A 27,233-nucleotide genomic window follows, 5' to 3' on the forward strand; every position below is an offset into this window, starting at 1 on the left:
CAAAAATGTCATTTTTTAAAATAATTACAAACTTACATTTAGTGTTCAAATTTTGTTTCATATATTAGGTAATACTGTTTGCTAGATATTTGGTTTGTGTTATTTAGTATATAATTTATTTATTTATTGTGTTGTTAATTTGTTGACTTTACGTTTTTTTTTTAAATAAAAGGGGACATTATTTTATATATATAAAAGAGTTTATACAACAACAAGCTCAAAAATCTCTAAAGGACACAATCTACTAGACTCGAGGTGCTTCATATCCCAAACAAAAGTTGCATATATAAAAGATGGGCAATTATCATAAACTTCCAAAAAGCTCTGTTGTTGGCGTCCCCTTTTAGCTAGTGCATCTGTACATTCGTTAGCTTCACTGTATATGTGAAGTAGATGGATGGTCCATGCTCGCACCATAAGCTTCTTGCAATCAGAGATTAATGGGACAACATCCGGTGATAAATCACCATTAATTAACTAAGAAGTAACCGTAGTAGAACTATATGGTTTATTGTTTGTTTTAATTTAGGTATGGGGGAGAACAAGCTCCCGGGGTAATGAAGGGTAGGGTGGGGTGTGGTTTCGGCAAGTTACCTCAATATATGCAATGAGGCAAGCACATGGAAAGTTAACTCATCTATGAAATTGTGGTGGGACACCCATAATTTGGTTGGCCCCTCATCCCACCCAAATGATATTCCTAATGTACCATGATTAGGTGCTCCTCAATTGACTCAATTATGGTAACTATATCCACAATCCTTGGGTCTATTCCTCCCCATCATCGATATTACTATAATGAGTAAATTGTAAAGTACACGCCTGACGTTTGGGGTTGCTTGGATTTTACACCCTAACATTTGAAAATTTGGATTTTACACCCTAAAGTTTCATTTCATTAGCAAAACTCAACCCTCTATTAGTGACTTGCTTATATGGCTGTTAAATGACATGTTGGCAGCTAATGCATAAATATTTTTTGCCAAATCACACTCCCAAAACGAGGTGGCTCCACAAATCTTTGAATTCTACAACGGTTGGCTTATTGATCTATGTCGTTTTGGCTAAAATCAAAACACAAAACAAGTGCTGCAGTGCCGTTTCACCAGAAATCAAAAACCCATTCCCAAACTTGCTGATGCTCCCCAATCCCCACTCACCCCACTCACCCAGCCCTCTTTGGTTCATCCTCTTTGGCTAGCTTCTTCTCTTGTCAGAATATAAACTAATTAATATAATTAGAACCATATAACAACACTACAGAGAGAGGCAAACAAACTTACAAAAAGAGAACTACCATATGACCAAAAATTTATGCAAAAAGGCCAACAGTTTCACAAGTTACAGAGGATATTTTAGCCCTTAAGGATGTACCCAAATAATTGGAACAAAAAAAACATTACTAAAGCAAGTACCTCCATGGGATTTCATCATAATCTAATGTTCCGTTTTGTGTACTTTGTAGACTTAAAAATTTGAATTACTAATAGTTACTGCAGATGCTCCCCACAAAGCCTTTCCATCTTGTTTGTTCCAGCTTGCCAGCGAGGGGGAGAGATCTGCTTCAGATCAAATGCGATGATTTGGGAATTTAGTTTTGGTCAAACAGGGTCATATCTAGCTGATATTGTATTTTGTTTTCATCCAAAATGATGTTGTTTTGGAAGTTGCTTGTAGTGCCATTTTGTTTTTTTTTAAACGACTTTGTTTTAGGGTGTGATTTGGCAAACAAAATCTATACATCAGCTGCCAGCGTCATTTAACAGCCATATAAGCAAGTCACTAACGGAGAGCTAAGTTTTGCTAAGATAATGAAATTTTATGGTGTAAAATCCTAGCAATCCCAAACGACAGAGGTGTACTTTGCAATTTACCCTATTATAAATTTTGGACCTTTTGGTGTATTAGGTGTTGCATACCATGTGTCTTTTTGAGAAATAAGAGCACATTTACTTTGTCTATGCCCTTAATTAATTTTGATTTTGTGCAATGGGAATCCATAAATTAATAGGTCAATGGACTCATTATCCTTTTGTAAATCAAGTTTTTCTAAATTTTCATGTTTAAAGTAAAATAAATGGCAACTTTGATAAAAATCTTTTAACTTATGAAGGTATATCTACAGTTTAATCTTAATCATGAGATTCAGTATCAAGAGATACTAGAAAATCTCATTCCCCTTAGGTTGTGGTTCTCTTAGGTGGCAAAACTCGACGGGTGGGTTATAGATTTTAAAGTGTATCAGGTGGTTTGGATGACAATGGTTATAACTTGTTTAATTTTGATTAGGGATTTTTTTTTAAAAAAAATTTCGTTTAAAAGTAAAAAATATAACAAAATTGAGGTCAAAACATGAGCAATTAGGTAGTATATACTAACCTTTCAATGAATAATATGCAGCAAGTACTTCCTTCTCAAAAAAAGAAATGAAAAAAAGAAGTAGTATATACTATATTATTGCCACATCAATTCATATGACTATTTTAGATGTTTACTAAAATAAGTAGTACATTACTCTATTAAGAAACTCATTAGTAGGGATTGGTTCTTTAGATATTTAGTTGGCTTGCTAATAATTTGAAGATTCGGCTTTGGATCTCATAACTTTTACATCCTCATACAATGGTTTCAAAGCCCACCCATCATGTTAGTATTAGTTTTTTTCTTAGTCCTGATGTAATTGGACTAAGCTTTATGATGAACCAAAGAATGAATGTTTACAATGTTTTGTTGCATGTCATAAGACAGGTGTAACCATGGTTTTCAGACTTAGATTGTTTAAAGAACTGAACCAAAAAAAAGGGTAAGGTTCAAGGTTCTTAAGGTTAAACCGCAATGATATTATAATTAATTTAGTAATTAAGGTAAAACACACACAAAATATTATGAATATTAATTATAATATAAAATAAAAGTAGTAATGAAAATTTATTTAATTTAGTAGTATGACATTCTATTAAGTTTACTTTAAATATTTTTTCCCCACTCAAAGCATCTTCATGCAACCACACCCTAGTGGTTAGAGTTTAACTTGAAAATTGACCCACTTAAGCTCAGGTTCTAAATCTAATATGTGCTACCGGTTGTAGGGGCCTTTTTTGTGTATTGCGTTGGGCTGGGCTGCCTCTTGCGGTAATGGGCCTGAATGTTTCTGAGTAAGGGAGTTGAAACTGGTCCAATTGTAACTCAACTTGGGCCGGTTTGTACACAAACTATGCCTCGTCTGCCAGGAGTATGCTTACGGCAAGCAGAATTGTTTCAGAAAACATAATGAAAAACAGAGTACTCTAACTATTTAATGAAAAATGGCCAAGTAATCCCTACTTATAAAACATAATTACAGTCGTAACAATGTCATTTACAAAAAAAGTAAAGGAGAAAGAAAGTAATATGAACTAATCAAAAATGGGCATAAAGTTAAGTTTAAGTTTGGTCCGTAGAAGCAAAACCAAAGATGGGAGAACACCTCCTCTCAATGCAAATAATCTCTCAGGAAAAGATCTTGTCGTGGGGATTAATGGTTTTGAGGGAGTCGGACCTGAATGGTTAATGCCTAAAAAGAATCCTTGTTATGTTTTGGAAGAAAGCAAGATTTGAAGGGGGAGAGAGGGAAATCGACCAACTGGTGCATGCCCATTGTATTATCTTTCTTTTTTCCTCTGTTTTCTCTCTTATCTTTTTCTTTTCTTTCTCTTGTTTTCTTTTATTCTGTTTTCTTTTACTCCCTGAATATCCTCTGTTTTTCGATCCCTCCTTTAGTGCACAGCAAGGGTCCTTTTATAGTGCCTGTCGTGACCGAATTTTACCACTTTTTCCCTTAATTCGCCTTTGTCTAGTCTGGGCATACTTGTTGACCACTAAAGGGTTCGTTTGTGTGCCACTCACCCTTGCTAGACAAAGGCAGGTTTGTTTCATTCGTCAGTCCACCATAGCACTCTTACCTACCACGGCATAAATGTTTTCTCTCTCTTTCCCTCAAGGCATGTACTTAACGGTTCCCCCCTCAACCTTGTCTCTTTTGGGTGGTCTGTCATCCCAGCAGGACGTACCTCCTAAAAGGGCTTGGGCAGGAGCCACAAAATAGGTCTTTTCCCCTCTCCCCGCCACAAAATAGGTCTTTTCCCCTCTCCCTTTACCATACCCCCTTTATCTCTTACCTCTGACTCATGACCCTACCACGTCCCATATTGGCTGGGTACAGGCTGGTGGTGCATGGGCCTTGTGCATGCTTTCCTTTCAGATATGTCCAAAAAATTTGCCTGCTGCTCATGCGTCTACCATGATCTGGAGGCTTGCTGTCCGTGTTTTTTGACCTCTTATGTGAGCTTTTCTTTGTTTTCCCGCTCCATTCAAGAGCTGGACTTTGTCTGATGATGGGTCTTATTCAAGAGCTGGACTTTGTCTGATGATGGATCTTACATTTCTTTGGCCCACTCCTTGGTTTTCTTTATTTCTTGCAATGTTGTACTTTTATTCCTACCATAATAACTTAATCCTGTCGGGTCTCTTCTGGGCCAGCCGTTTATTATTTCTCTCAGTGGCTTGACATGGCCACTGTTTTGCTTTTACTTATGGGCTTCTATGTCCCTTTGGGCTTTCCTCTGGGCATCCACTGCCCGTTTGCTTTCTTTGGGTTTCCTCGACCCATTTGCTAATTCCATACTCTCATGGGCTTTTTACTAACTTCATTGGGCTTCCCTGGCCCAATACCCTTATTCTCATCCTTGGGGTTTATGGGCCTGTCATAAACCCCTTTCTTTCTTTGTTTACATTACATTGGGCCTGCGGCGGCCCTTTCTCGCTTTTCTACCTCATACACTGCCCATAGGAAGCTATTTTTTTCTTTCCGGGCTTCTTTGAGCCAACTTGCCTCTTCAAGACCCACTTGTTTATTTTTTGGGCCTGTGATCTATTATTCCTGCCGCTTGGGTCTAATGGTTTTGCTGCCTACTTTGTCAAATCTTTATTGCCCTTGTTATTAGGTTTTCTTTCTCATAAATGGCCCTCCACACCGGTTATATCCGAATTATGGTTTACGGGATTTCTTTGAAATAAAATTCTATTGGACTAAAAAACTGAAAATTTTAGTACTTTTCTTGATTAGACCGGTCGGTCTAGGTTTCAAAACTACAAGTGTAACACAATTTTCATTTTAATCCCAATTGAGTTGCTAGGCCAACCCAAATATATGGATGCTTAGGAAGTACTACCAACATGAATTCCTTAGTAATAGTGGCGGCTCCAGGAATTTTTTATAGGGTATTCCTTAAGAAACATAAATTACACAATCTAATAAAAAGAGAAATTCATATATTGACAACAATAACAATGAAAAAACACGCAAATACATAAAATTTACAATTTCCTTCTACTAGTTTTTATATTTTGAAATCGTTGCATGATAGTCTCATTGTCAATGCTACAAGCTGTATCTCTTTCAATGTACACAATCAAACAATCATTCATTCACTGATCTCCCATTCGATTGCGCAGTTTATTCTTTATATATTTCATTGCTGACAACTTCTTTTTACTGTTACAGTAGTGACAAGAAGGGTTAAAACTAACTTCACAAGCAAATAGACAAATGGATAAATGTCATGCTTCCCTGTTTTTACTAACTTTCATCAAGTTCACCAACTCCTTAAGGCTCTAAAAACAAGTCATTGTTGCGCATATCAAAAATGTAATTCTGAAGCTGAGTGCCAAGTGCTAAGATATCTGTCTCATAAAAATCTGATGGATAGAACTTTGCTAGACGTCGTTGATGGCCATTTCGGAAGCCCAAGTGGAAGGGAGAAGCCTAGCAACACAGATAGAAAAGAGTTGGCAAACAGATAGAAAACCTATTAAGCCCAAGTGGTAGGAATAATGGATCACAGACCCATGAGATAAATAAATGAGCATTGAGGAAGTAAATGGGCTTAAAGGAGTTCGGAAAGAGAGAAAAAGCAAACCATGGGCAGTATATGATGTGGAAAAGTGAGAATGGGCCACATCAGGCTCAAAGTAATGAAAGCAAAGAAAGTAAGGGGTCGATGGCAAGCCCATGGACACCAAAGATGAGGAATAATGTAATTGGGCTAGGGAAGCCCAAAGAATTCAGTAAAAGCCCATGGTAATGCAAAGTTAAGAAAAGGGCCAAGGAAGCTCAAGGGAAGCAAACGGACTTGGGACGCCCAAGGGAAAACAAATGGGACACAGGAGCTCGCCAGTGATGTAACAAAGGAACCAATGGCCTTGTTGGGCCATTAGGGGAAGAATGAATGGCAGGCCCAAAGAGACCCAGCTAGATTGAGACAAAACAACTTCGCAGTTGGAATGATAGAGTGGTATGGCAGGAGATGGTAGCAGGAAAAAGGGTGGGCTGAATAAAAAAGCAAAACCCACCATCAAGTAAGGTCCAGTCCCAAACAGGGCAAGCCATAAAGGAAAGGGAAACCAGAAAATGGTCAAGAGTAAACGGCAAACTGTTCAGACTAACCACGGCAGATGCATGAGTAGCAGGCAGATTTTGGACATACATGGAAGAGAGACACGCACAAGGCCTAGACCTCACCAGCCTGTACCCAACCAATACTGGACACAATGAGGTCATGGGTCAGAGGTAAGAAGGCATGGTTTGGCGGTGGGGAAAGGGGAAAACCTATTTTGAGGTTCCTACTAGGGCCTTTTTGGGGGAAGTATCCTGTTGGGATGACATACCACCCAAAGGGGCAAAGCTGAGCTAGAACCACTAGGTGCATGTCATAAGGGATAGGGAGAGAAAAGACACCCACACCGTAACAGGAAAGGGTGCCACGACAGACAAACAAACAAAATAGCTTTCTTTTGTTTGGCGATGGGGAGTGGCACACAGACGGACCAGTGGTGGTCAACAGGTACACTCAGATCAGACAAAAATGGTTTATGGCTAAAATAGTAAAATCCAGTCACGATAGGCATTATAAAGAGGCCCTTGCCATGTACAGGAACAAAAAAAAAAAAAAATAACAACAATAAGCACCACGATATTGGAAACTTGAAAGCCAAGAAGTAAAAACAAGGATTAAGAAAGAAAAAAAGATAAGAAAATGGGAATATTAGAAAAGATGGAAATAAAAAGATAGAGAGTTAGAACAGCAGGCATGCACTAATAGGTTGATTCCCTCTCTCCCTCTCAAAATCTTGCTCTCTGCTGGAAATGAAAGGTGTTCTTGGGTACCAACCATTCAGGTCCACTTCCCTCAAAGTGATTAATTTCCACAGCAGGATCTCCATGAGAGATTATTCACTTTGAGAAGAGGTGTTCTTCCCTCTCTAGTTTTGGTCATGCGGATCAGACTTGATCTGATTTATTTCCTCTTTCAATCAACTCATATACTACCCACTTGTTCCCCTTACTTTTCTTATAAAATAATTGTTGTTAAAACTGTGATTATCTTTTTCTTAAGTAAGGATTATCTGTTTACCTTAATAAAGATCTTAAAGTATTTGATTTTATTGTTATTGTCATATCTGCCTGTCGCAACCCATTTGAAACAGTTCTGCCCGCCATAAGCGTGCCCCTGGCAGACAAGGCATAGTTTGTGCACAAGCCGGATCAAGTTGAGTTGCAGTTGGACTGGTCTCAACTCCTTTACTCAAAATACTTAGGCCCAATACCGCAGGAGGCAGCCTAGCCCATTTTAACCACAAAAGGCCCACTACAAACATATCAACTTTTCCTTATCAAAAGCCACAAATAAATTACTTAGATTCAAGCAAGTCATACAAAGTAGCAAATCGGTATTCACCTCTGAAAAAAAATTGTTAAGGTCTTGAAGTTGCAAATCTATGACTGTGTAGAATAGCTCAACATGATAATGATGTAAATTTGTATTTTGTTGGGTGTTGCGTCGTGGCCTTTCACTAACTACAAATATTTCATCCATGTTCAAGATAGGAATATCATGTGTGGTACAAAATGAAGACACTTCAGTCCATAAAGATTTCCATTCATCATCTCTTATCACTTGCAATCGTTGTTTAGACACTTTAACAAGATCCATAGCATTTACTATATTTTTTTTTTTTTTTTTTTTTTTTTTTTTTTTTTGCAATGCTATTGACAACTCATTTATGATTCCTAAAATGTTTTTCATCAAGTATAGAGCAGATACAAATTCAAAAGATAGAATTAACCTCATAATAGATTGAGTTTCAACTTTTTGGTTGGAGATGTCATCTTCTTCAATAATCTCAAGTACATCAACAATAGCAGAGAACATCAAAATCAAGTTGAGAATAGTTCCATAATATGATCCCCAACATGTATCACCAGGACGTTAAAGATTTGTCTCTTGATTCAAACCTTACCACTTCTACGTACACCTTTCTCTAATTCTTCTTTAATTTTGGCAAATTGTGCATCTTGAAGAGCATCTCATCTCTTACAAGAGCCTCTAACAACAGTTACTAAATTACCAACCACATAAAAAAATTCAGCAATGTTAATGTGATTTTTAGCAACGGCAATAAGAGTCAATTAAAGTTGATGAGCAAAACAATGAACATAAAATGTTGACTTATTCTCTTTCAAAATTTAAATTTTAAGACCATTAATATCACCTTGCATATTAATAGGCCCATCATAACCTTGCCCACGTAGTTTCAATAAACTCAAATTATGTTCACAAAGTAAAGATTCAATAGCTTATTTGAGTTACAAAGCAGTGGTACTTGCTACATGTACAATACCAAGGAACCGCTCTATAATAATTCCTTTTTTGTTCACATAATGAAGAATGAGGGCCATTTGCTTTTTTACTGAGATATCATGCGACTCATCAACTAATATTGAAAAGAACCCATTGTCAAGATCCTTGATGATGGCTTTGGATGTTTCACATGCAACTGCATGCACAATATCTTTTTGAATTTCATGGTGAGTAAGCTTGCAATTTTTCGAAACTTTTTGCAACACTTCATTGATAGGTTAATTGTAGAAGCTTAAGGAAATTTCTTTTATCACTTGAACCTTGAGATTCATCATGACCATGAAAAGCTAACCCTCGGCATAAAAGGAAACTTATGCAATCAACTATTGCATTTAATTGAACTCGATATTCAATTTTATCTTGATTTGATTGCTTAACCAAAACACTTTGAATGTGTTGCTTTTCCTTCATTAGATCTTCACTCTTCTCGATAGCTTGATTATGAGCATTATTAACTCCTCCAACATGGGATGATAACTTCTCTTTCTGATTTCAAAGTTTGAATCCCTTCGTTACAAAAATCTCTCCTCCTCCTTGCTTACCAACATCTTGCCCAAATAGGTAGCAATATAAACAAATTACTGCATCCTTATGTATACTATATTCCAACTAGTTTCTATTTACATACCAATCGAATCTAAATCAATGAGGCTTTCTAGAAAAATCTGTTGGAGGGTATTTATGGAGAATAGGCTAACAAAGGCCTTTTTATAAATAAAATCTTCTTATATCATCATGATTATTAGAATGCTAAGATGATATCTTTTCTCGTAGCCCAGGATTTGAATGAAGATTTTCTCTGATAAAGTCAACACGAATTCACTTAGAAGATGAAGATGAATCTTGCACGGGAAATGAATCTTGCACAGGAGATGAATCTTGGGTACATGGTTTTTTTATCAAATATTTGTCCATAATTCTAGCAAAAGAATAAACAATAAAATAAAAGTTTATTTGAAATATTAATATAATTATTAATTATTGTTGTTTAGTTGTTTCATTATTTTTCTTTACTGACTACTAGTAGTTTAGCACACACCCCACTGTGCATTATCTACCCGGCTCAACCCACTGCTTAACATAATTTACTTTGTTTGTCTTTTATAATGTCTTGTTTAGTTACTTTTAATGCCTTTACTGCCTGTCCATTTCTCCAATCTAAATATCCAACCCCACGGCCCCCATCTAGCCCCTACTCAACAGACAAAAGCCAATCAACATTACACAAAACATTAAAGAAATATAAAACATTCACAATACACAGAACGACAAACTCACAAACCATTAAGGTCAAAATGTCAAATAAAGGCAATTAGACATTAGGTAAAGCTATTCAATTCCAAGGACAAAGAGAATCTCATTTTTCAGCTCAAAGAGAAACAGAGAGAGCTCCGCTCTCACTCTCAAAGCACAGTAGAGATGAGATAGATGAAAAGAGAGAGAACTGAAATACCTTGAGGGGCAGTGTCGCGGTAGCATGTCGAGGACTTGAGGCCAAGGCAATCTTCGATCCGATCTTGCCGTCCTCGATGTGCTCAGGGACCAGGGGCAGGGTCTTGCTGAGTTGCTCTATTGCTGTTGCTCGAGGCCAAGGCAATCTCCGATTTGATCTCACTGTCGCCGATGTGCTTTGGGACCAGGGGTGGGGTCTTGCTGAGTTGCTCTGTTACTGTTGTTGAGTTTAAGGTGGAGGCACTACTCGCTAAGAGCCTGAAACGCTAACTGTTGAGGGCTGAGGATGAGGTTCTTTTTTCCCTTTAGGTTAGGATCTCAATTTTGGTTTAAAATTTGATCAATCGGTGTATTGGGTATTTAGTTTATAAAAATTTAATTATTATTATTTTTGTTGATTTAAAATCTATCTGAGTAGTGAGTGAGGATTGATCTTGGGCTTTTTTCCCTGGGGTCTATTGGGCATTTGGGCTTGCTATATTATAACTTTTTTTTTTCAAATTTTAGTTCAATTTTTTTTTTTTGCTTGAAAGCCCCAATATATTGTTAAGTAGAACAAATTATTGAGCAAAATTTAATTTTATTCGCATAAAAAAATGAGGGTGTTCACAAATTTTTTTTGAATGGTAGACAAATATAAAATTTTAAATTATTATATATATATATATATATATATTTTTTTAGGTCAAAGTGGTCTTGTGATCACCCTAGCCTTAACGTGCTGTTGCCGTTGCCCTTGCTTAGGAAATGTTCAAGGTGTTGTTGATTTTATTACAAATTTAGATGGTATCTTGTATGGATGGATGCACATGAATTATTCCGCACTTATATTGCCAAATCAAATTATTATTAAGAGAAATGTTATATTTATAATATTTTCATAATCAATATTTTGTGATAGGTTGTTACTGATTGTTATTTATGGATAAAAAAATAATTTCAATGGTAAGTTCAAATTATAGCTAATAATTACTTAACACCTATAATTTATTGTGAAAATATTATGGACATAATACTTTTTTATTATTAATGGACTAAAAGTATAGTTGCTATTTGATATATTTAATTAAGGCAATCAATTATTATTATTATTATTATATGTTAGAGAAAAAAGAAATAGATCAATAAATTCTCCCAAAAAAAAAAAAAGAAGGTAAAATATGAATGAATACAAAAGAACAAAATTAGTAGCTAACGCAGCATTATATGTCGGGTTCAATGTTCGTCCCTTTAATCCACATTTATACTCTTATACACTTGCCATAAATAAAGTGTAATTTAATTATAAAACTTCCTCGAGTCATGAGATTCTCACACACAATAAAATTTCCTAAAGGGAGGGAAAGCCCAACCCCAACTGTTCCAAATTACCGCTAAAACTTCCTCGTTACTCATTACTCAACTCCCACACATTTTATTTTCCTCCAAAAATTTCAAATAACTCCCGCGTCTTTCTTTTCCTCATCCCCTCCTTTTCTTTCTTTCCCTCTTCCCATAAACCTCCACATTTTCCTCTCACTCACTCCTATCTGAAAACTTCAACTGCTCTGAGCTCTCTAGACCCAAAAAAACCTACTTGAAGAAATGGGAAATAGATCGAGAGCTAAAAAAGCTGAGAGTTTTGGAAAGGGAAAAGTGACCCCTCTCCAAGTCGCATTCATCGTGGATCGCTATCTCTGCGACAACAACTACTCCCAAACTCGCTCCAGTTTCAGAACCGAAGCTTCTTCTCTCATCTCCACATCCCCAGTTCAAGAGGTACCCTTTTACTTTTTTTTTCCTAAAATTCTACGATTTGGGTTTTGATTTTTGCTACTCAATATATAATGGGTGTTTGTTATTTTTCTGAAAATCTGCGAATTGGGTTTTGTTTTTTGATAATCTATAATGGGTTTTTTTTTTTTGTTTGTTATAGGCACCGAAGAGCTTGTTGACTTTGGGGGCGATGTTGAATGAGTACATTAGTTTGAAGGAGCAGAAGGTGATGTTGGAGCAAGAAAGGGCTCGATTGGATCAAGAGAAATCTCGGGTTCAAACGCTATTGCACGGTATGCAATCCGCCATGAACACTTACAATGCAAGCGGAAGCCTCCCATCGCTGCCACCGAATATGGCCGCTGACACCACGAGATCTGCTGTTGTGGTGGCTCCACAACCAGTCCAAGCTAGTACTTCAGGTACAATCTTGATCCAAGTGGTTAATTCTGTGTGTTGTAGACTTCATGTTTGATAATATTATTGAAGCGCTTTGTGAATGTTATATGCTAACTCTGAGTAAGGGTTTGAGGATTTTCTTTGAATTGTGTAGATCTATTTCAAATTGTGGTAGTTTTTGTATAGATTCATAGTAAGTGTTTCTGGGAAATAATAAGGGCTTGTACTAGCTTATTCCCATTATACTTGATTCGATGTAAAATAGGAAAAGCAAATGCAAAATGATTGGGGTTTTTTATATCTAAACTTTTGGGAGATCTAAGAATTAGGAACCACTTGTAACAACTGAGATCTATCTATTATTGGTTCATGAATTGTGCTAGATCGATTGTAGTCTTAGGTTGAACAACTGGGATTTGGGGTTGGCTTGTGGTACTAAGCACATTAGTTTATTTGCAATTCCAATGTATCGGTAAGTTTATATCAAGTACTTTACTTTGTATGAACTTTGTATTTAATGGCATGATATGAACCGAGAAGACAATCTTAGAGTATGTTTTATAGATTAGCTATTGTTTAGTAATTTTTTTTGTCTTGGTGTGCACCAATTAGGCTGGCCAGTGCAAAATACACCGACTGTTAAACCAGTGTCCACTCCTTCCAACGCCATTATGAATCCTGGGACTTTATACACACCAATCACAGATCCATCTGCACAAAAAAGAAAGGATGTTAGGGTTGCAACAGATGCACCTCTAGCTGCAAAGAGATCTCGTTGTGACTTACCCACCAGAAAGCTTCCAAACAGAGGTAATTTTGATTCAGACTTATGCTTTTATGCTATGTCTCTAATTATTCTTATTTCTGGTCCCCAAAATTTATTTGAGATCTGTTCTTGTTGCAGGTGCAAATACACTTTCACAATCAGTTAATACAGTTGATTGTCAGGAAATTGCTCAGCCTTCTAGTGCAATGCAACCATCGCCTGATAACTATCATCCTGTAGGGCCGTTGGTTCAAGGATCTAGTGTTGCCAAATGTTTGTTCAACCAGCCTTCGCTCTCCATTCCAAGCAATTCATCTGGTCCTAAGACACCTGCAAGAGCAAACTCTAGTCAAAGTGATAAATCCACATCTCCTCTGGAGATTTCTTCCAGTGTCAATTGTAGTAACAGCAATACTCCTCAAGAGGTTACCCCAACTCGTTGCACTGTAATCTCATCAAAAAGAGTTACTGTGAGTCCAAACAAACAAGTAATGTACGCTATGGAGAGGAGCCATTGCATTTCCTCTTCCTCACCAATTAAGACAAATTTGAAGAGACAGAGTAAGAGGGATCATGTTAAAGGAAGGCTAGATTTTGATGGATCTGATGTGGTAACAAACTCAGACAAACCTATTGCTGATGAAATTTCTACACCAGAGTCTGGAAAGGAAGTGGACATTTTTGATATTGATTTGTCTAATTTAGATGCATTTGGAGATTTCTCCTTCACTGAAATGTTAGATGATCTTGATCTTGACTGTGAAGGAATTAATTATACTTGCAATCCATCCCTGGGTTCTTCGATTGACACTGTTTCAGGGTATTGTTTTTATTTGAGCCAACTGTATTTCCTATTTACTTTTCTTTCCTTGATTATTCACCAGTGTTGCTCCAATTATTTTATCTGACATTCTTTTCTACATTATGCAGATCATCATCTCATGAATCGGTGGATGGTAATGTGGGGGCTAATCAAGTTATGTCAGAATATACATCAACTGTGACTGAAGTACTATCAGAGAAAGGCATGAATATGAATGGTGATAAAATTGATCCTTTACATCACTACAATGTTAATACAATCCATGCACTGTAAAATTAATAAAATTAATTCATTGCTGCAGGCTCGGATTCTCTGACTGCAGTGAAGTCCATAACAAAATGCATACGGATTTTAAGCCCTGGTAAGTTCATTGTTTGATTCTCCTTTTCCCATGTTTCCTCTCATTTTTGTTTGAAGGCCTACACTTATTAATTTGTGGTCTTTGAAATTGCAGCAAAAAGTTGTAGGAGTAATTTGGATCGGGATAATTGCTTTGCAAGAAACTGACTGGTTGAAGGAATGACTCTTAAGCTGACATAGAGGTTGTACATTTTTGTGGAGGTTGCTGTTAACAAATGAACATTGAAGAATCAAATTATTTGAAAATTCTTGATCAAATGTACTTAGTTTTCCCTTCTGTTCAAATGTGAATCGAATGCTTAAACATATTCATAAGAATAAAGAGGACAAATTAAGGACATTTTGTATCAAGCCAAGAATGTCTGCAGTTTCTCTACTTCATCTGGGCTTCCAATGAAAATTGGTGTACGCTGGTGAACCTGACAAAGAAGAAAGTAAATGTCAGCTGTGGTTGGAATTAAATCCCTTATTAAGTTACTCTTTCCTAGTGAATTTTACAACTGATAGCAAGACACTTTTTGTTCAAAGAAGCTCTTTGAATTTGTGGGTTTAGTCCCTATTGTAGCACAAATTTCCAATGTCCTGTTTACATTTGTTACATAAATCAATTGTAGAAGTGCTATGTTTGATTTGCAACTATTGATAATGAGAAGCTTTTATTACCTCCTCTGGTTTGATGTCAAGTATTCTCTGGTGACCATCTGTTGCTTTCCCTCCAGCTTGTTCTACTAGATAGCTCATTGGTGCACACTCATACAAGAGCCTCAAGTTCCCATTTTTGCTGTTCTTGTTCTTGGGATTACCATAGATACCACCATATAGCAACATTCTATGGATTTCCCCGACAAGGCATCCTATGTAACGACCAGAATAGGGCTTGCCATTGGAGCCTGGCAGCCTAAGGTGGCTGAGGTATTTCTTCAGTTTTTCATCCCATAGGTCATAATTACCTTCATTGAATGAATAGATTTTTCCCAATTTTGGTATCTCTATATTTTCATGTGTTAAAACAAATTCCCCATGTGAGGGGTCCAAGGTGAATGCAAACACCCCTTTCCCTATTGAGAGTGTAAAGACAACTGAACTTGAATATAGGCAATAGCCAGCGGCCAGTAGGTTGCTTCCTGGCTGGCAAACACTGGTGACACATTTCTGTTTTTCCTGATCGAGCTGTGTTGTTGCAGAGTTGAACAATTATACAAATTAACAGGAATGGAAGCATTGCAATAATAGTACTGTAGTACCCTATCTCTTATAGTTATAGGGTATGCTGGACCAAGGCAATCAACAAGTTTGCTAAGAGAACTGTATGCCTATCCCCTTGGGACATTGAGCTGAGGTTTTTAACATGAAATCAGTTTGTGCATGAAAATGCTGTTTGATGTTTCCCATTAAGCATGTCGTTGATCAAATTCTTTACCCATGTTGCAAAATGTAAGGATGGCATAGATTAAATGTCATTTTATTTTAAAACATGTATTTGGGACACATCACCATTAGGCATGCGATTATTTTGGACTTTTGAGACAAGTATGAGGGGCTCTTCTGCATCCAAATAGGCTGGGAAACCAAGTAAAGTGAGATTAACAATAGAGACAAAACGATTTAGAATTGTCTGTATTCACTTTTCATGCATTTGCTTACAGAAAATGCAAAATGAGAGGATTACCGTGGAGTTATCGTCAATGTCAACAAGACATTGCTCATCAGGGCCATATATGCCAAAGATGGAGCCAGTAGTCAAGGAGGTGTCAATGTTGGCAGATCCGTCAATAGGGTCAAACACTACAATGTAGTTTCCCGAGTAAGTTTCCTCCACCGCAACAGGTACATCTTCTTCCTCTGATGCTATAATCCCCGTGCGGCCGCAAGACCTTAGGCAGTTGCAGAACAACTGCAAATTAAGAACCCATCGTTAACTCTTTTTGTCAAGCTTAATGTTGAGTAGGTCACACCGTTCACCTAAAGCTTATAATGGGAGAAGTTATCAGTTGAATTAGACCTCATTGGCTACTGTGCTAAAATTGCATTTGGATAATTTGAAATCTTAAATCATAAATTGCAATGGAGTATCCATATGTGCCTCACTATGTTCTAAAATGTTTATGGTTAACTCAGTACTGCTATTATTATTATTAAGGAGGTTAAAATACAAATTACATAAACTTCGTCGTTTTTTTTTTTTTTATATTCAGAACTTTTATGTTTTATGTTTTATTGTTTCATTTCAATCCTAATTTCCATGTCCACCAATATACTATCATTTTGGAAAATGAAAATGATTGAAATCAACATTAAAATTAATTGGATGAAACTAGAAGTAAGGACTAAATTAAAAACAGATTGAAGTGAAAGAATTAAATGAAAAAAATAATAATTTAAAGAACTAAATTGATCGATCAAAGTTAAGAGGATGTTACTTTCTACCAATATAATATAAAAACCAAAAAAAGCTTATAAATTGATTGGTGCCATTGATTTACTTTCTATAACGAGTGAAAACATGGTCCGTAATTTTGTATGGTTTAATAAAAAGTTCAACGCAAAACCAACCTCATTGGAGATAACGTCAAGTTTCTTCTGATCTTCACCTTGGATATTGATAGTTCCATGAGCCCCAGTGAGATTAATAATGCTTGACCTCTGAAGCAGCGAAGCGATTTGCTTGCAAGCCAACGAGATGCTTGAGAGGACAATCGTGAGCTCGGCGTCAATATTACCTGCTTGTTCTTGCTTTAGCAGCCATATTGTTAGGTTCTCAATATCATACTGGCTCTTCTTTTGCAGTTTGGTCTCTGTGGATCCCAGAGCTGCTTTGCATCGGATCCTGGCCGCAGTGACATCACTTGTGAGTGACTGTCTCTTGAGGCAGCGGAGATGGAGAGGAAAGAGGTTAGAATTAGGAGAAGAAGAAAGAAAGTTGGAGAAGAAGGTGTGGTTTTGGTAAGACGAAGTTGCAGTTGCTGCAACCATTCTCTCTCAGTTCGCTATTACAGGGCCTGCTTATCTTGCTGCCTTCGACAATTGTGTGATTGTGATTCCCTAGGGTGAAAACTCCAAGTGACTGACATAACTAAAGGCAAAAAGTTTATCAAAACAAAAATAACTGAAGGCAAAAAAAGAAAAAGAAAAAAAGAAAAACAACTTTCAAACACGTGAAGGTGGCTTTATTAATGGGGTATTAAGGATTTAATTTAATTTAATTTTTTTTTGTCTTAAAAAGGATATTAAGAGTCTGTTTGAAATTCATTTATTTTATTGAAATTAATTTTTTTTTGTTAAAAATATTGTGGATAAAAATAAAAATTAGCTAAAATAGTAGTGGGATCTATGAGTAGTACTAAAAAGTACAGTGAAACCTATATAATAACAAAAATAAATTGAATAGTAAAATAAACTTATTTTTTTAATTTAAAACCAAATACACACGAATAAATTAGATTAATTTGGATGGGTGAATGGTGAAACTGAATTGGGAAGGGATGGTTCTTTGATTGGGAATCCAAGTAGATCTTTTGCGAGAGTGAAGCGGGTTCGATTAAAGGCTTCATTCGTAACTTTAATATACTTACCACCATCACGGTCAAGATGTGGGCTCTATGTGATGGTATGCTATTTTTAGCAAAGTGTTGATATTTCTAGGGAGTTTTCCACGTAATGAATAGCAACTCAGCAGGCCGGCTTGATGCATTTAGGCAGCCAAAACTAAATTGAGCCATTATATATACTTAAATATGAAGTTAAATCTTTTTTATAAATATTATTTAAGCTCCATTTTCTTGTTTTAGATGCAAAATTACTAATTAATTATGTATATTTTTTTTTGTTGTTGAGAAAATCTATAGACCTAAAAAATTTGACAAATATTTCACACCAATTGATGTGGTAGCTTGATGGTGGTAAGTAAAAAGATGATGTTAGTAGTGGACCTAGATGAAAATTATTAAAAGTTTGCCATATTAAAAATTTGTTAACTCAACTGTTGTGAAAAATGTTGTGATTTTTTTTTTTTTAAATAAAATTTTTTAGAAGTGTTACATTTACAACATTTTCACAACAAATCCTAGGTGTTAAGTTGTTACTAATTCTAATTTAAACCCACCATTGAAATTACTTTTTTGCCTCACCAATAACAGTCAATAACAACTTGACATTTATGATTTATTAAAAAAAAATGTTATGGATGTAGCATTTTTTATTTTTATTTTTTTTTCTTTTGATAAACAAATATTATTTTATTTATAGGCTAATATTTGACTTTAATTAATACTATTACAATGAAAGAAACAATCATATTGGTTAAAATTTGGGGCATTTTTTCTACTTGGGAGCCTTAATCACCTCATTCGCCAATAACATAGAGTCGGCCTTGCAACTTAGCTAACCTATCTCGAAACATCTTCTCTCTAATAGTAGGAACCTCTTGAAAACCTTACCCAACGTGTGGATTGAACATACATTTAGGAAATTGCTTTGTCAAAACTTGGCAACTGTAGTACTTGTAATTTTTTTTTTAATCCTCGTAGTGTTTCTATGTCATGCCAAAAAAAAAAAAAAAAAAAAAAATCCTTTTGGAATGGGTTTTGGGTAGACCTAACAAACAATTTGGGTCAATTGGGTTTAGGTTTGATCTGATTAGATTTGTGTTAGAAATGAATCGTTCTAAATGGATTATAAAACCTATGATTCTTACCCTATCTTTTGATGGTCGAGGTCGAGGTCAATCTAGTATGACATGTATTTTTTATGCAACATGGCCAATCAAGTGGTTAATGACATTTTATATGTTAAAGTACATGGTACTCCCTCCCTCTTACATCTTAGTACGTTTTTTAACTAATTAAAATAAATAGGATTTACCATTTATGTGAGGGGACAAAGTAGAATGTAACTATACTTTGGGAGTATTTAATAATTTTTTTGGAGTATTATATTATATGACAAAAATTGGTGACTCTGGTACAACAAAAAACTTGCATCTATCGCATGCGATAGCATTCATTGCAACCAATACTTATTTGTATTTTTTATTTGAATCACGTTAGTAAATAATGTGAGAGTTTTTAGTTGTACACTTTTAAATTTGTAATGTTTCATTTGAACCATGCTTGTAATGAATTTATTTAAAATAAAAATGATCTTTTTACAGTATATTAGTGGAAAATTTATGTTCTAAAAATTTCTATGTGCCCAAATTAGAGATATATGCAGTACTCATGTCACTGTCACTTCCTTAACAAGCTAGGTGCAAGCTCTGCTTTGAAAGTCTCTTAATTTGACCTTGCACAGCAGCCTTGTGTTAAAATCCCCGAAGGACCTCAGTATGTTTCTGTCCAGCAACAAAAGATTTGGCACAAAGTATATAACACAAACAAATTTTTTCTTTCTTAATTCCAATTTAGAGTATTTCTTGCATGAAGAAACAATTGTATTTGCTAACAAAATTACTTTCTTGGTTATAACATGTTCATCAAGCTAAATACTTCTCCAATTTCTCGACTTCCTCCTGGCTACCAATGTAAAGTGGAACACGTTGATGGATCTGTCCAAGAAATGGGATCAAAAGCACAATCCTAGTTATTATTATTATCAACAAAAAGCTAAGCAGACTATAATTTTATATAAATTTACTCACCTCAACTGGTGTAATGTCAAGTATTCTGTTCTGGCCATCTGATCCTTTCCCACCAGCTTGTTCCACTATAAAGCTCATTGGAGCACACTCATACAAGAGCCTCAGCTTCCCATTCTTGCTCTTCTTGTCTCTAGGGTACCCATAAATGCCACCATAGAGCAGTGTCCGATGGAAATCACCAACCAAACTACCAATATACCGAGAAGAATAGGGCTTGCCACTGGGACCTGGGTCCTTGAGATCATCAATGTACTTCTTCAACTTGTCATCCCAAAGCTGATAGTTCCCTTCATTGAATGAGTAGATTTTTCCAGTTTTCGGTATCTGGATCTTTTCTTGAGTCAACAAGAATTCCCCATACATAGGGTCCAAGGAGAATGCAAATACACCATTTCCAATTGTGAGAACAAAGATCACAGAGCTTGAGTACATGCAATAACCAGAAGCAAGAAGGTTGCTTCCTGGTTGGCACACGCTCACAACACACCTCTGTTCCACTTTGTCAAGCTGCCAAATTGCCATGTACAAACAATTAAGATTTTATTTCATCATAGATATTAGATAGCACTTTTCACGTGGACATCATATGTGAAATTATAGATGTTGTATCACTGAAATCAATGTACGGAGTATATATCAACAAATGTGTAAGAACAATTTTTCTTAAATGAAACATGCAAAAAAAGAAAAGGAAAAAAAACTATTTATCTTGGAATGAATGAGGGAGAGAGGTGGACATACAGTGGAGTCGTCGTCATCAACATCAGCGAGGCACTCATCATTTGGGCTGTATATACCAAAGATAGAGCCAGTGGACACAGCTGCATCAATGTTTGATGACCCATCAAGAGGGTCAAATACAACAATGTAGTTGCCAGAGTAACTCTCTTCCACTGCCACGGGCACATCCTCTTCCTCTGATGCTATGATCCCTGTTCGTCCACTTGATCTCAAGCAATTGGAGAAAACCTATTAATGCAAAATAATTAAAGGTATTTTTATATAGAATTATTAAACGTATTTAACGGTTAAAAATCAACAAATAAGCCATCACAATGCCAATCCGTTGTAGTCTAGTTGGTTAGGATGCTCGGCTCTCACCCGAGTGACCCGGGTTCAAGTCCCGGCAACGGAAAAATTTTTATTTTTTTTATTTTGGTTGTGTTTATCCTATTATCTCATAGGCTGTTACCAAACCAAGCCGTTTGATTTCTTCAATGATTTAATGAACTACAAAACCAAATTATCTGGCATGTTTATTAGTTTATCCATGCCTTTTTATTTACTTATTATTTATTCTAATTTTCATAATTCGGTTGGAGAAATAATTTGAATCTTAAACATTTTTGTTAATATAATTGTCTTAATTGAATTATAAGAGACTTGACTAGTTTACTCACAATTGGTTACGCAAAACTACCAACACGATGACATTAAATTTTTATGATTGTCCAGTTTACCAAAATGTATATATATATATTTTTATGATTGTTATTTGTTAATGTCCTATTCAATTGTGCTGGTTTGCAAAACATATTGTTTATTTGAAACTGAAATGCAATTTTCTCTACCATACATAGTTGCATTAAAAGAACAGGGTCCACAAAGCACAAACCTCATTTGAGACAACGTCCAGTTTTTTCTGGTCCTCCCCTTGAATGTTAACAGCACCCTGTACTCCAGTCAAGTTGGAAACGCTAGCTCTCTGCACCAGCGAAGCAATCTGCTTGCACGCCATTGAAATGCTCGACAGCACAATAGTGAGCTCTGCATCAATCACACCTGCCTGTTCCTGCTTCAACAACCAGCCCGTCAGTGTCTGAATCTCAAACGTACTCTTCTTTGTCGCCGCCTCTGCTGTGCCCACAGCCATGCATCGAACCCCAGCACCAACGTGTTTCTTCTTGCTACTATTACTGTTGTTGGGGCATGAAAGAAGTGTGTTGGAGTCAAAGACGCATAGTTGGAAAGGAGATAGACGAGAGATGGAACGAGAACTTGAGAATAGGAGATTGGATTGTGCTGTTGTTGTTGCTGCTGCTGCTGCTACAGAAACCATGGCTATTTTTGCTTTCTAGATTTTCTGTATTTTCTTCTTCTTCTTCTACTTTTGCTCCTAGTAGCAGGGAGTGCTGGGATTGTGTTGTGCAATGAGGGGGGATTGTGAGGTTGGTAACGATTACTGTTAAGTCGGGTCCACTTATCCTCGTTTGCTTCAGCATTTCCTTGTTTTGTGACCATGGTTTCCTTAGGACTCCCAATAGGACGAGGGACTAACAAATAACAAGTGGAGCAGGAGCTGCAAGTTGGGGATAGTGTTTGGGCTCAGTGTCCAATTCAAGCCCAATAGTTGGAGGATCAAATTGTTGGGCCAAGTTAATTATTTGATCTAAATATTTTATGGACAATCCAAAATCTAAAGTGTAACGTAGCCATTACATCCAACTACCAGAAAAAAAAGGTATATCTCGACTTTACCTCTTATAACTTTGATCAATTGTCCTTTTAATCAAATAAGTTTAAAAGTAGTCATTTTAGTTAATTAACTTTGATTAATTATCATTTTAGTTCACTATGATAACTTACATTAGTGGGTGTATAATAAAAAAAGGTGTCAAATTTACATATTTTTGCTTAAAAAGTAAAAACTGCTCACATCAGTCCATCTATAACTTTGTCTATTTACATTTTTACTATGTGTAAATATACACGACTACTGTAACTTTGTCTTTTATTTTTTTAAATATTTTTTTTCTCACCTCTCCATCAAATTCTCTCTCTCTCTCTCTCTTCCCCCGACTCTCTCTCCATTCTCTATCTTCTCTTGAATCCTAGCAACATGCTCAAAAAATTCATCAAATCCATACAAGTCATCAAATTCTTCAAATCCATCTGAAATCTATATTGTAAACTCATCAAATCCATATACAAATCCATATGAATTATTGAACCTAGATTGCAAAGAAGAAGTAGCAACAACAGAAGCGGTAGCAATAAAGAAATTAACTTAAAATCACTGCCTACACAACACCACCTAACCACCACCATCACAACCCATTACAAGACTTGATAATCCAAACACAAAATCAACGAAAAACCCAACCTAATGAAAAACCCATGTGGAAAACCCAAACTTCGTATAGACTCGCTACTGCCGTTGCCAACAAATATGGTCTTGCCTTTATGTGTGAGTGTTTGTGGGCTTGGGATGAAAGAGAGGTGAGAGCCCTAGAGATAAGTAAGAGTGGCGATTCATGTTCGTGTGTCGAGTTTATGTCTTGTTAAGTTATGAGTATTTGGCTATATAGGTTGACTTGAACTCGACCTGTTTAGTAAATGTGTCAAGAATTTTCAACCCTAACATGATCTGTTTATTAAACAGGTCAACCCGACAAAATCCATTTAATTAACAAGTTATGTAAAAGTCAATACAAATGACTTGTTTAATAACATATTTGATTAATAGGTCATATTTGATCTAAATAACATGTTATCAATTTTCATATATATAAAATTAAAATACAATTACATTCATAAATATAGTTATAAACATATAAGTACAACCATAAATTAAGCAGTAAAAACAAAAGCTAATACATTTATAAGCTAAATGTGCCAAATAGGCCAAATGGGTTTACATGTTGAACACGAACATGACTTGTTTATTAAATGGGTTAGTTGTGTCAATTCGAATATGATCCGAACCTGTTTAGCCTCAACCTATGACCTATTTATAAACAGGTTAGTCGTGTCGGGTTTGCGAGAGAGAGAGAGAGAGAGAGAGAGAGAGAGAGAGAGAGAGAGAGAGAGAGAGAGAGAGAGAGAGAGAGAGAGAGAGAGAGAGAGAGAGACTAAATGAATATAATAATAATAAAAAAGGATGATTTAAATAAAATAAAGTGTATAATAGATAATCTAATTTGAGTGTTTTTAAAAAGTGATTGTATAAATTAGAAAAAAAAAAAAGGTTTTTACGTTAAAATAAACAAAATTTTACATGAGTTGATGCCGAATGTTCTAAGTTTAAAAATTATCATTATAATTTATTAAATTTGAACAATTGTTATTTTAGTCCAAATTGCCATAGAATAGACATGGATGTAAACATCATGGGCATTTGGAGGATAAACGTACGGTTGTACATAGGTTGCCAAGACTTAAGAAACACATAAATAGACAATAACCAATTGAGAGAAATGCAAGACAACAAGCAAGAGAATGCAAACAGGGGAGTCAAGGATCGATTGAGAAAAAGAAAAGAAGGTATTATCTTGTATGATGTTTAAGCACTTTAAAGGGGAGACGCCATTCTAGTTATTAAAATTTAATTACTATAAACTCCAATAATGATGAAAAGTTACTATAAGGGCGTGCTTTTGGTTCCTGGGCCCAAAGGATAGAAGGATCCAGGTCTAAAGAGCCAAACACAATAAATTTGTAAAGAGTGAGCTTAAAAGTTAGGCCTCAATGGATCAGGCCATGCGCACAATGGATCAAAGATATTAAGAAAGCAAAGAAGACAAGTTTAAAGTAAGAAAATCCTTCCTTGGCAAGGTTCGTGGATAATATTCTTGTATATAATTCCTTTGGACTTGGATACAATTTCAGTTCTTGTTACTACAGTGTGTTCTCTACAGATTTCCCTCTCCCCTAGGGGTGTGCAAAAAATCGACGAATCGAACAAACCGGCCGAACCCGACCGAACCGTTGCCAAATTTTCGGTTCGGTTTCGATTTTGAATTTTTAAAACCGAAAATATTCGGTTTGGTTTTCAGTTTTCAGTTTGAATGCACCGAACTGACCGAACCATATTATAATATTTTATATATAATATAAATTTTATAAATATTTGGGCTTCCTATACATATTTGGGCTTTTCATTTTGTTTAAAAACATTTGGGCCTTTTTTTGAAAAAATATGATCCGGCCTTTACATTTCTGTTTTCAATTTTCATTTTATCATTAGATTAAGTAACTATAATTAAACTAATTACTAATTAGATATCTAATTAAACTTAACCTAATTAAACTATAAAAACAAAAAAAAAACCCTACAGACCCATACGTTCTCAGTTCTCACCTTCACTTTTAGACTCCAGTCCCTCTCAGCTCTCACAATCTCCTCTCACAGCCTCCACTCCAAGCTGGCTTCCACGCAAATCTGCCTCTGCGCCGCCTCCACATGTTGGCCTCCACACGAATCTGTCTTTGTTGCTGGCTCAATCTGCCTCTGCCATTGCCGCTGCCTTCACATGCCGACCTCCACATGAATCTGCCTTTGCCGCCGCCTCGATCTACCTTTGCCGTCGCCTCCACACGAATCAGCCTCTGTCGCCACCTCTATAAGCCGGCCTCCCCACGCCGGCTTGATCTTTTCATTCTTAGTTTCTCACGGTGACATTTCTCGATAACCCTCTCTCTTTTTCGTATTTTGGGTTTTGTTTAATACTGCTATTTTCTGTGAATCTATGATTGTGATTTTGAGTTGTTATTTTCTTATTAAAAAATCGATAACCCTATGTGATGTTGAGTTGTTGTTGTTGTTGTTTTTTTTTTTTTTTTTTTTTTTTTTTTTTTTTTTTTTTTTTTTTTTTTTTTTTTTTTTTTTTTTTTTTTTTTTTTTTTTTTTTTTTTTTTTTTTTTTTTTTTTTTTTGTGACTGTGAATTTGTGATGTTGACTAAAACTGACCGAAATCGAAATACAACCGAAATCGATCGGTTTCCAATTATTTCAGTCGGTTTCGGTTGGGAATTTTACAAACCGAAAATTTCGGTTTCGGTTGGCCAAAACTAAAAAAACCGACTGAACCGAACTGATTATACCCCTATTCTCCCCTCTCCCTGGAGGGTCTCTTACATTATATAGCTTTTTTTAGATAATATTGACCCTCCATTTGTTGATCGTCCAGGCCACTACTTGAGTGCTTGTCTCATCAAACACCTTCCCAAGCCCCTTGTGAGTTAGGGTAGCCAAGGCAGCACTGTTCAAGGGTCTTCTCCATATAAATGCAATTAGGAGGTAAGTTTTTCTTGGCAAAGGAGCTTGACTTCTTTGGTGTAGTAGAAAAGTTTGACCCTTCTTGGCGAAGGTGTTGTCAGTCTCCTTGGAATAACATAGTTATTTCTTGGATAGTGGTTTATTTTTTTGGGGATTTGGGAAACAGGAGAGTAAGTGTTGTTTTCCTTTCAATCAATGGAAGACCATGCACAAAACTGAAGTTGACTAACTTTGTCTGAAAGGGAAGGTCCCGGTTGCTGCCTTACACAAAAGGAAAGCTCCAACTACTTCTGTATAGCAGCCAAGTTTCTAACAAGGAGAGCTTTGAATGTGGACTTCTTTGCAAGAACTTTTAATCCTTTATAGAGAGCACGTAATGGATTCAAGATCAAGACTCTCGATGATCACAAAATCCTTTTTACTTTTGACAACCAATCATATGTAGACAGAATCCTTCGGAGCGAACTAAGGAGCTTCGACAAACATTTAGTGGTAATGTAGCGATATGTAGGGGTGTGCATGGGTCGGGTTGGGTCGGGTTGAGGGAATTTTTTGACCCAACCCACCATGGTGGGTCAAAAAAAATTCAACCCAACCCAACCCATCACATAAATTCAACCCAACCCAACCCAACCCACGTGGGTCGGGTTGGGTCGGGTTGAACCCATGGGTTTGACAATTTTTTATTTATTATTAAATTGAGTAGAAAAAAATATATAAATATTAATATATTAAAAAAACCTAAAGATTAGTATCGATGTAACTCCTTGAAGGCTCAACACTAATGACTAAACAATAATAGTAATTTATTAGAATTTGTGTGAACTAATTGGCTTTTATATAGGATAAGAAAAATTGGTTATTTAAAAAAATTTATTAATTATATAATATATATATATATATATATATATATTAAATTAGTATTAGTAGAAGGAATTGAGGAAATGCAAATTATTAAATATATAATATATATTTAAATATATATATGTATATATATATAAATATAAAAGTGCCCTACAATTGATTTTTTTTTAAAAAATTATTAAATATAAAATATATTTTAAATATATATTAAATATGGGTGGGTCGGGTTAGGTTTGGCGGGTTTGTAATTTTATGACCCAAACCCAACCCGACCCACTATAATAATTTTTTTGGTAACCCAACCCAACCCACCAAGCCTTAAAAACCGACCCAACCCGGTGGGTCGGGTCGGGTTGGGTCGGGTTTGGCGGGTCGGTGGGTTTTCTGCACACCCCTAGCGATATGAACAAGAAACACCCATCCAAGAACTCAAATTTGATAGA

At 35.9% G+C, this 27,233-nt stretch overlaps 3 protein-coding genes and 1 non-coding gene across 4 annotated transcripts; 2 read left to right on the forward strand and 2 right to left on the reverse strand.

Moving 5' to 3' along the window:
* Positions 1-11,556: 11,556 nt before the first annotated feature.
* Positions 11,557-14,479, forward strand: LOC115953075. Its single transcript, XM_031070554.1, has 7 exons — positions 11,557-11,948; positions 12,106-12,367; positions 12,957-13,154; positions 13,249-13,930; positions 14,041-14,150; positions 14,235-14,294; positions 14,388-14,479. The coding sequence occupies exons 1-7, from the start codon at positions 11,775-11,777 to the stop codon at positions 14,438-14,440; spliced, it is 1,539 nt and encodes a 512-aa protein (XP_030926414.1). The 5' UTR covers positions 11,557-11,774; the 3' UTR covers positions 14,441-14,479.
* Positions 14,480-14,501: 22 nt separating this feature from the next.
* Positions 14,502-17,355, reverse strand: LOC115953076 (fructose-1,6-bisphosphatase, chloroplastic-like). Its single transcript, XM_031070555.1, has 4 exons — positions 16,847-17,355; positions 15,963-16,187; positions 14,957-15,463; positions 14,502-14,712 (listed from the first exon to the last, which is right to left on the reverse strand). Exons 1-4 carry the CDS (start codon positions 17,264-17,266, stop codon positions 14,641-14,643), a joined length of 1,224 nt encoding a protein of 407 aa, XP_030926415.1. The 5' UTR covers positions 17,267-17,355; the 3' UTR covers positions 14,502-14,640.
* A 2,301-nt stretch (positions 17,356-19,656) lies between these two features.
* On the reverse strand, positions 19,657-22,146 carry LOC115952862 (fructose-1,6-bisphosphatase, chloroplastic-like). Its single transcript, XM_031070194.1, has 4 exons — positions 21,544-22,146; positions 20,670-20,897; positions 19,929-20,435; positions 19,657-19,835 (listed from the first exon to the last, which is right to left on the reverse strand). The coding sequence occupies exons 1-4, from the start codon at positions 21,985-21,987 to the stop codon at positions 19,764-19,766; spliced, it is 1,251 nt and encodes a 416-aa protein (XP_030926054.1). The 5' UTR covers positions 21,988-22,146; the 3' UTR covers positions 19,657-19,763.
* TRNAE-CUC lies at positions 20,991-21,063 on the forward strand. Its single transcript has one exon. It is a non-coding gene; the product is annotated as a tRNA-Glu (tRNA).
* Positions 22,147-27,233: the final 5,087 nt, after the last annotated feature.

Source organism: Quercus lobata, chromosome 7, assembly GCF_001633185.2.
Source record: "Quercus lobata isolate SW786 chromosome 7, ValleyOak3.0 Primary Assembly, whole genome shotgun sequence".
Taxonomy (NCBI): Eukaryota; Viridiplantae; Streptophyta; class Magnoliopsida; order Fagales; family Fagaceae; genus Quercus; species Quercus lobata.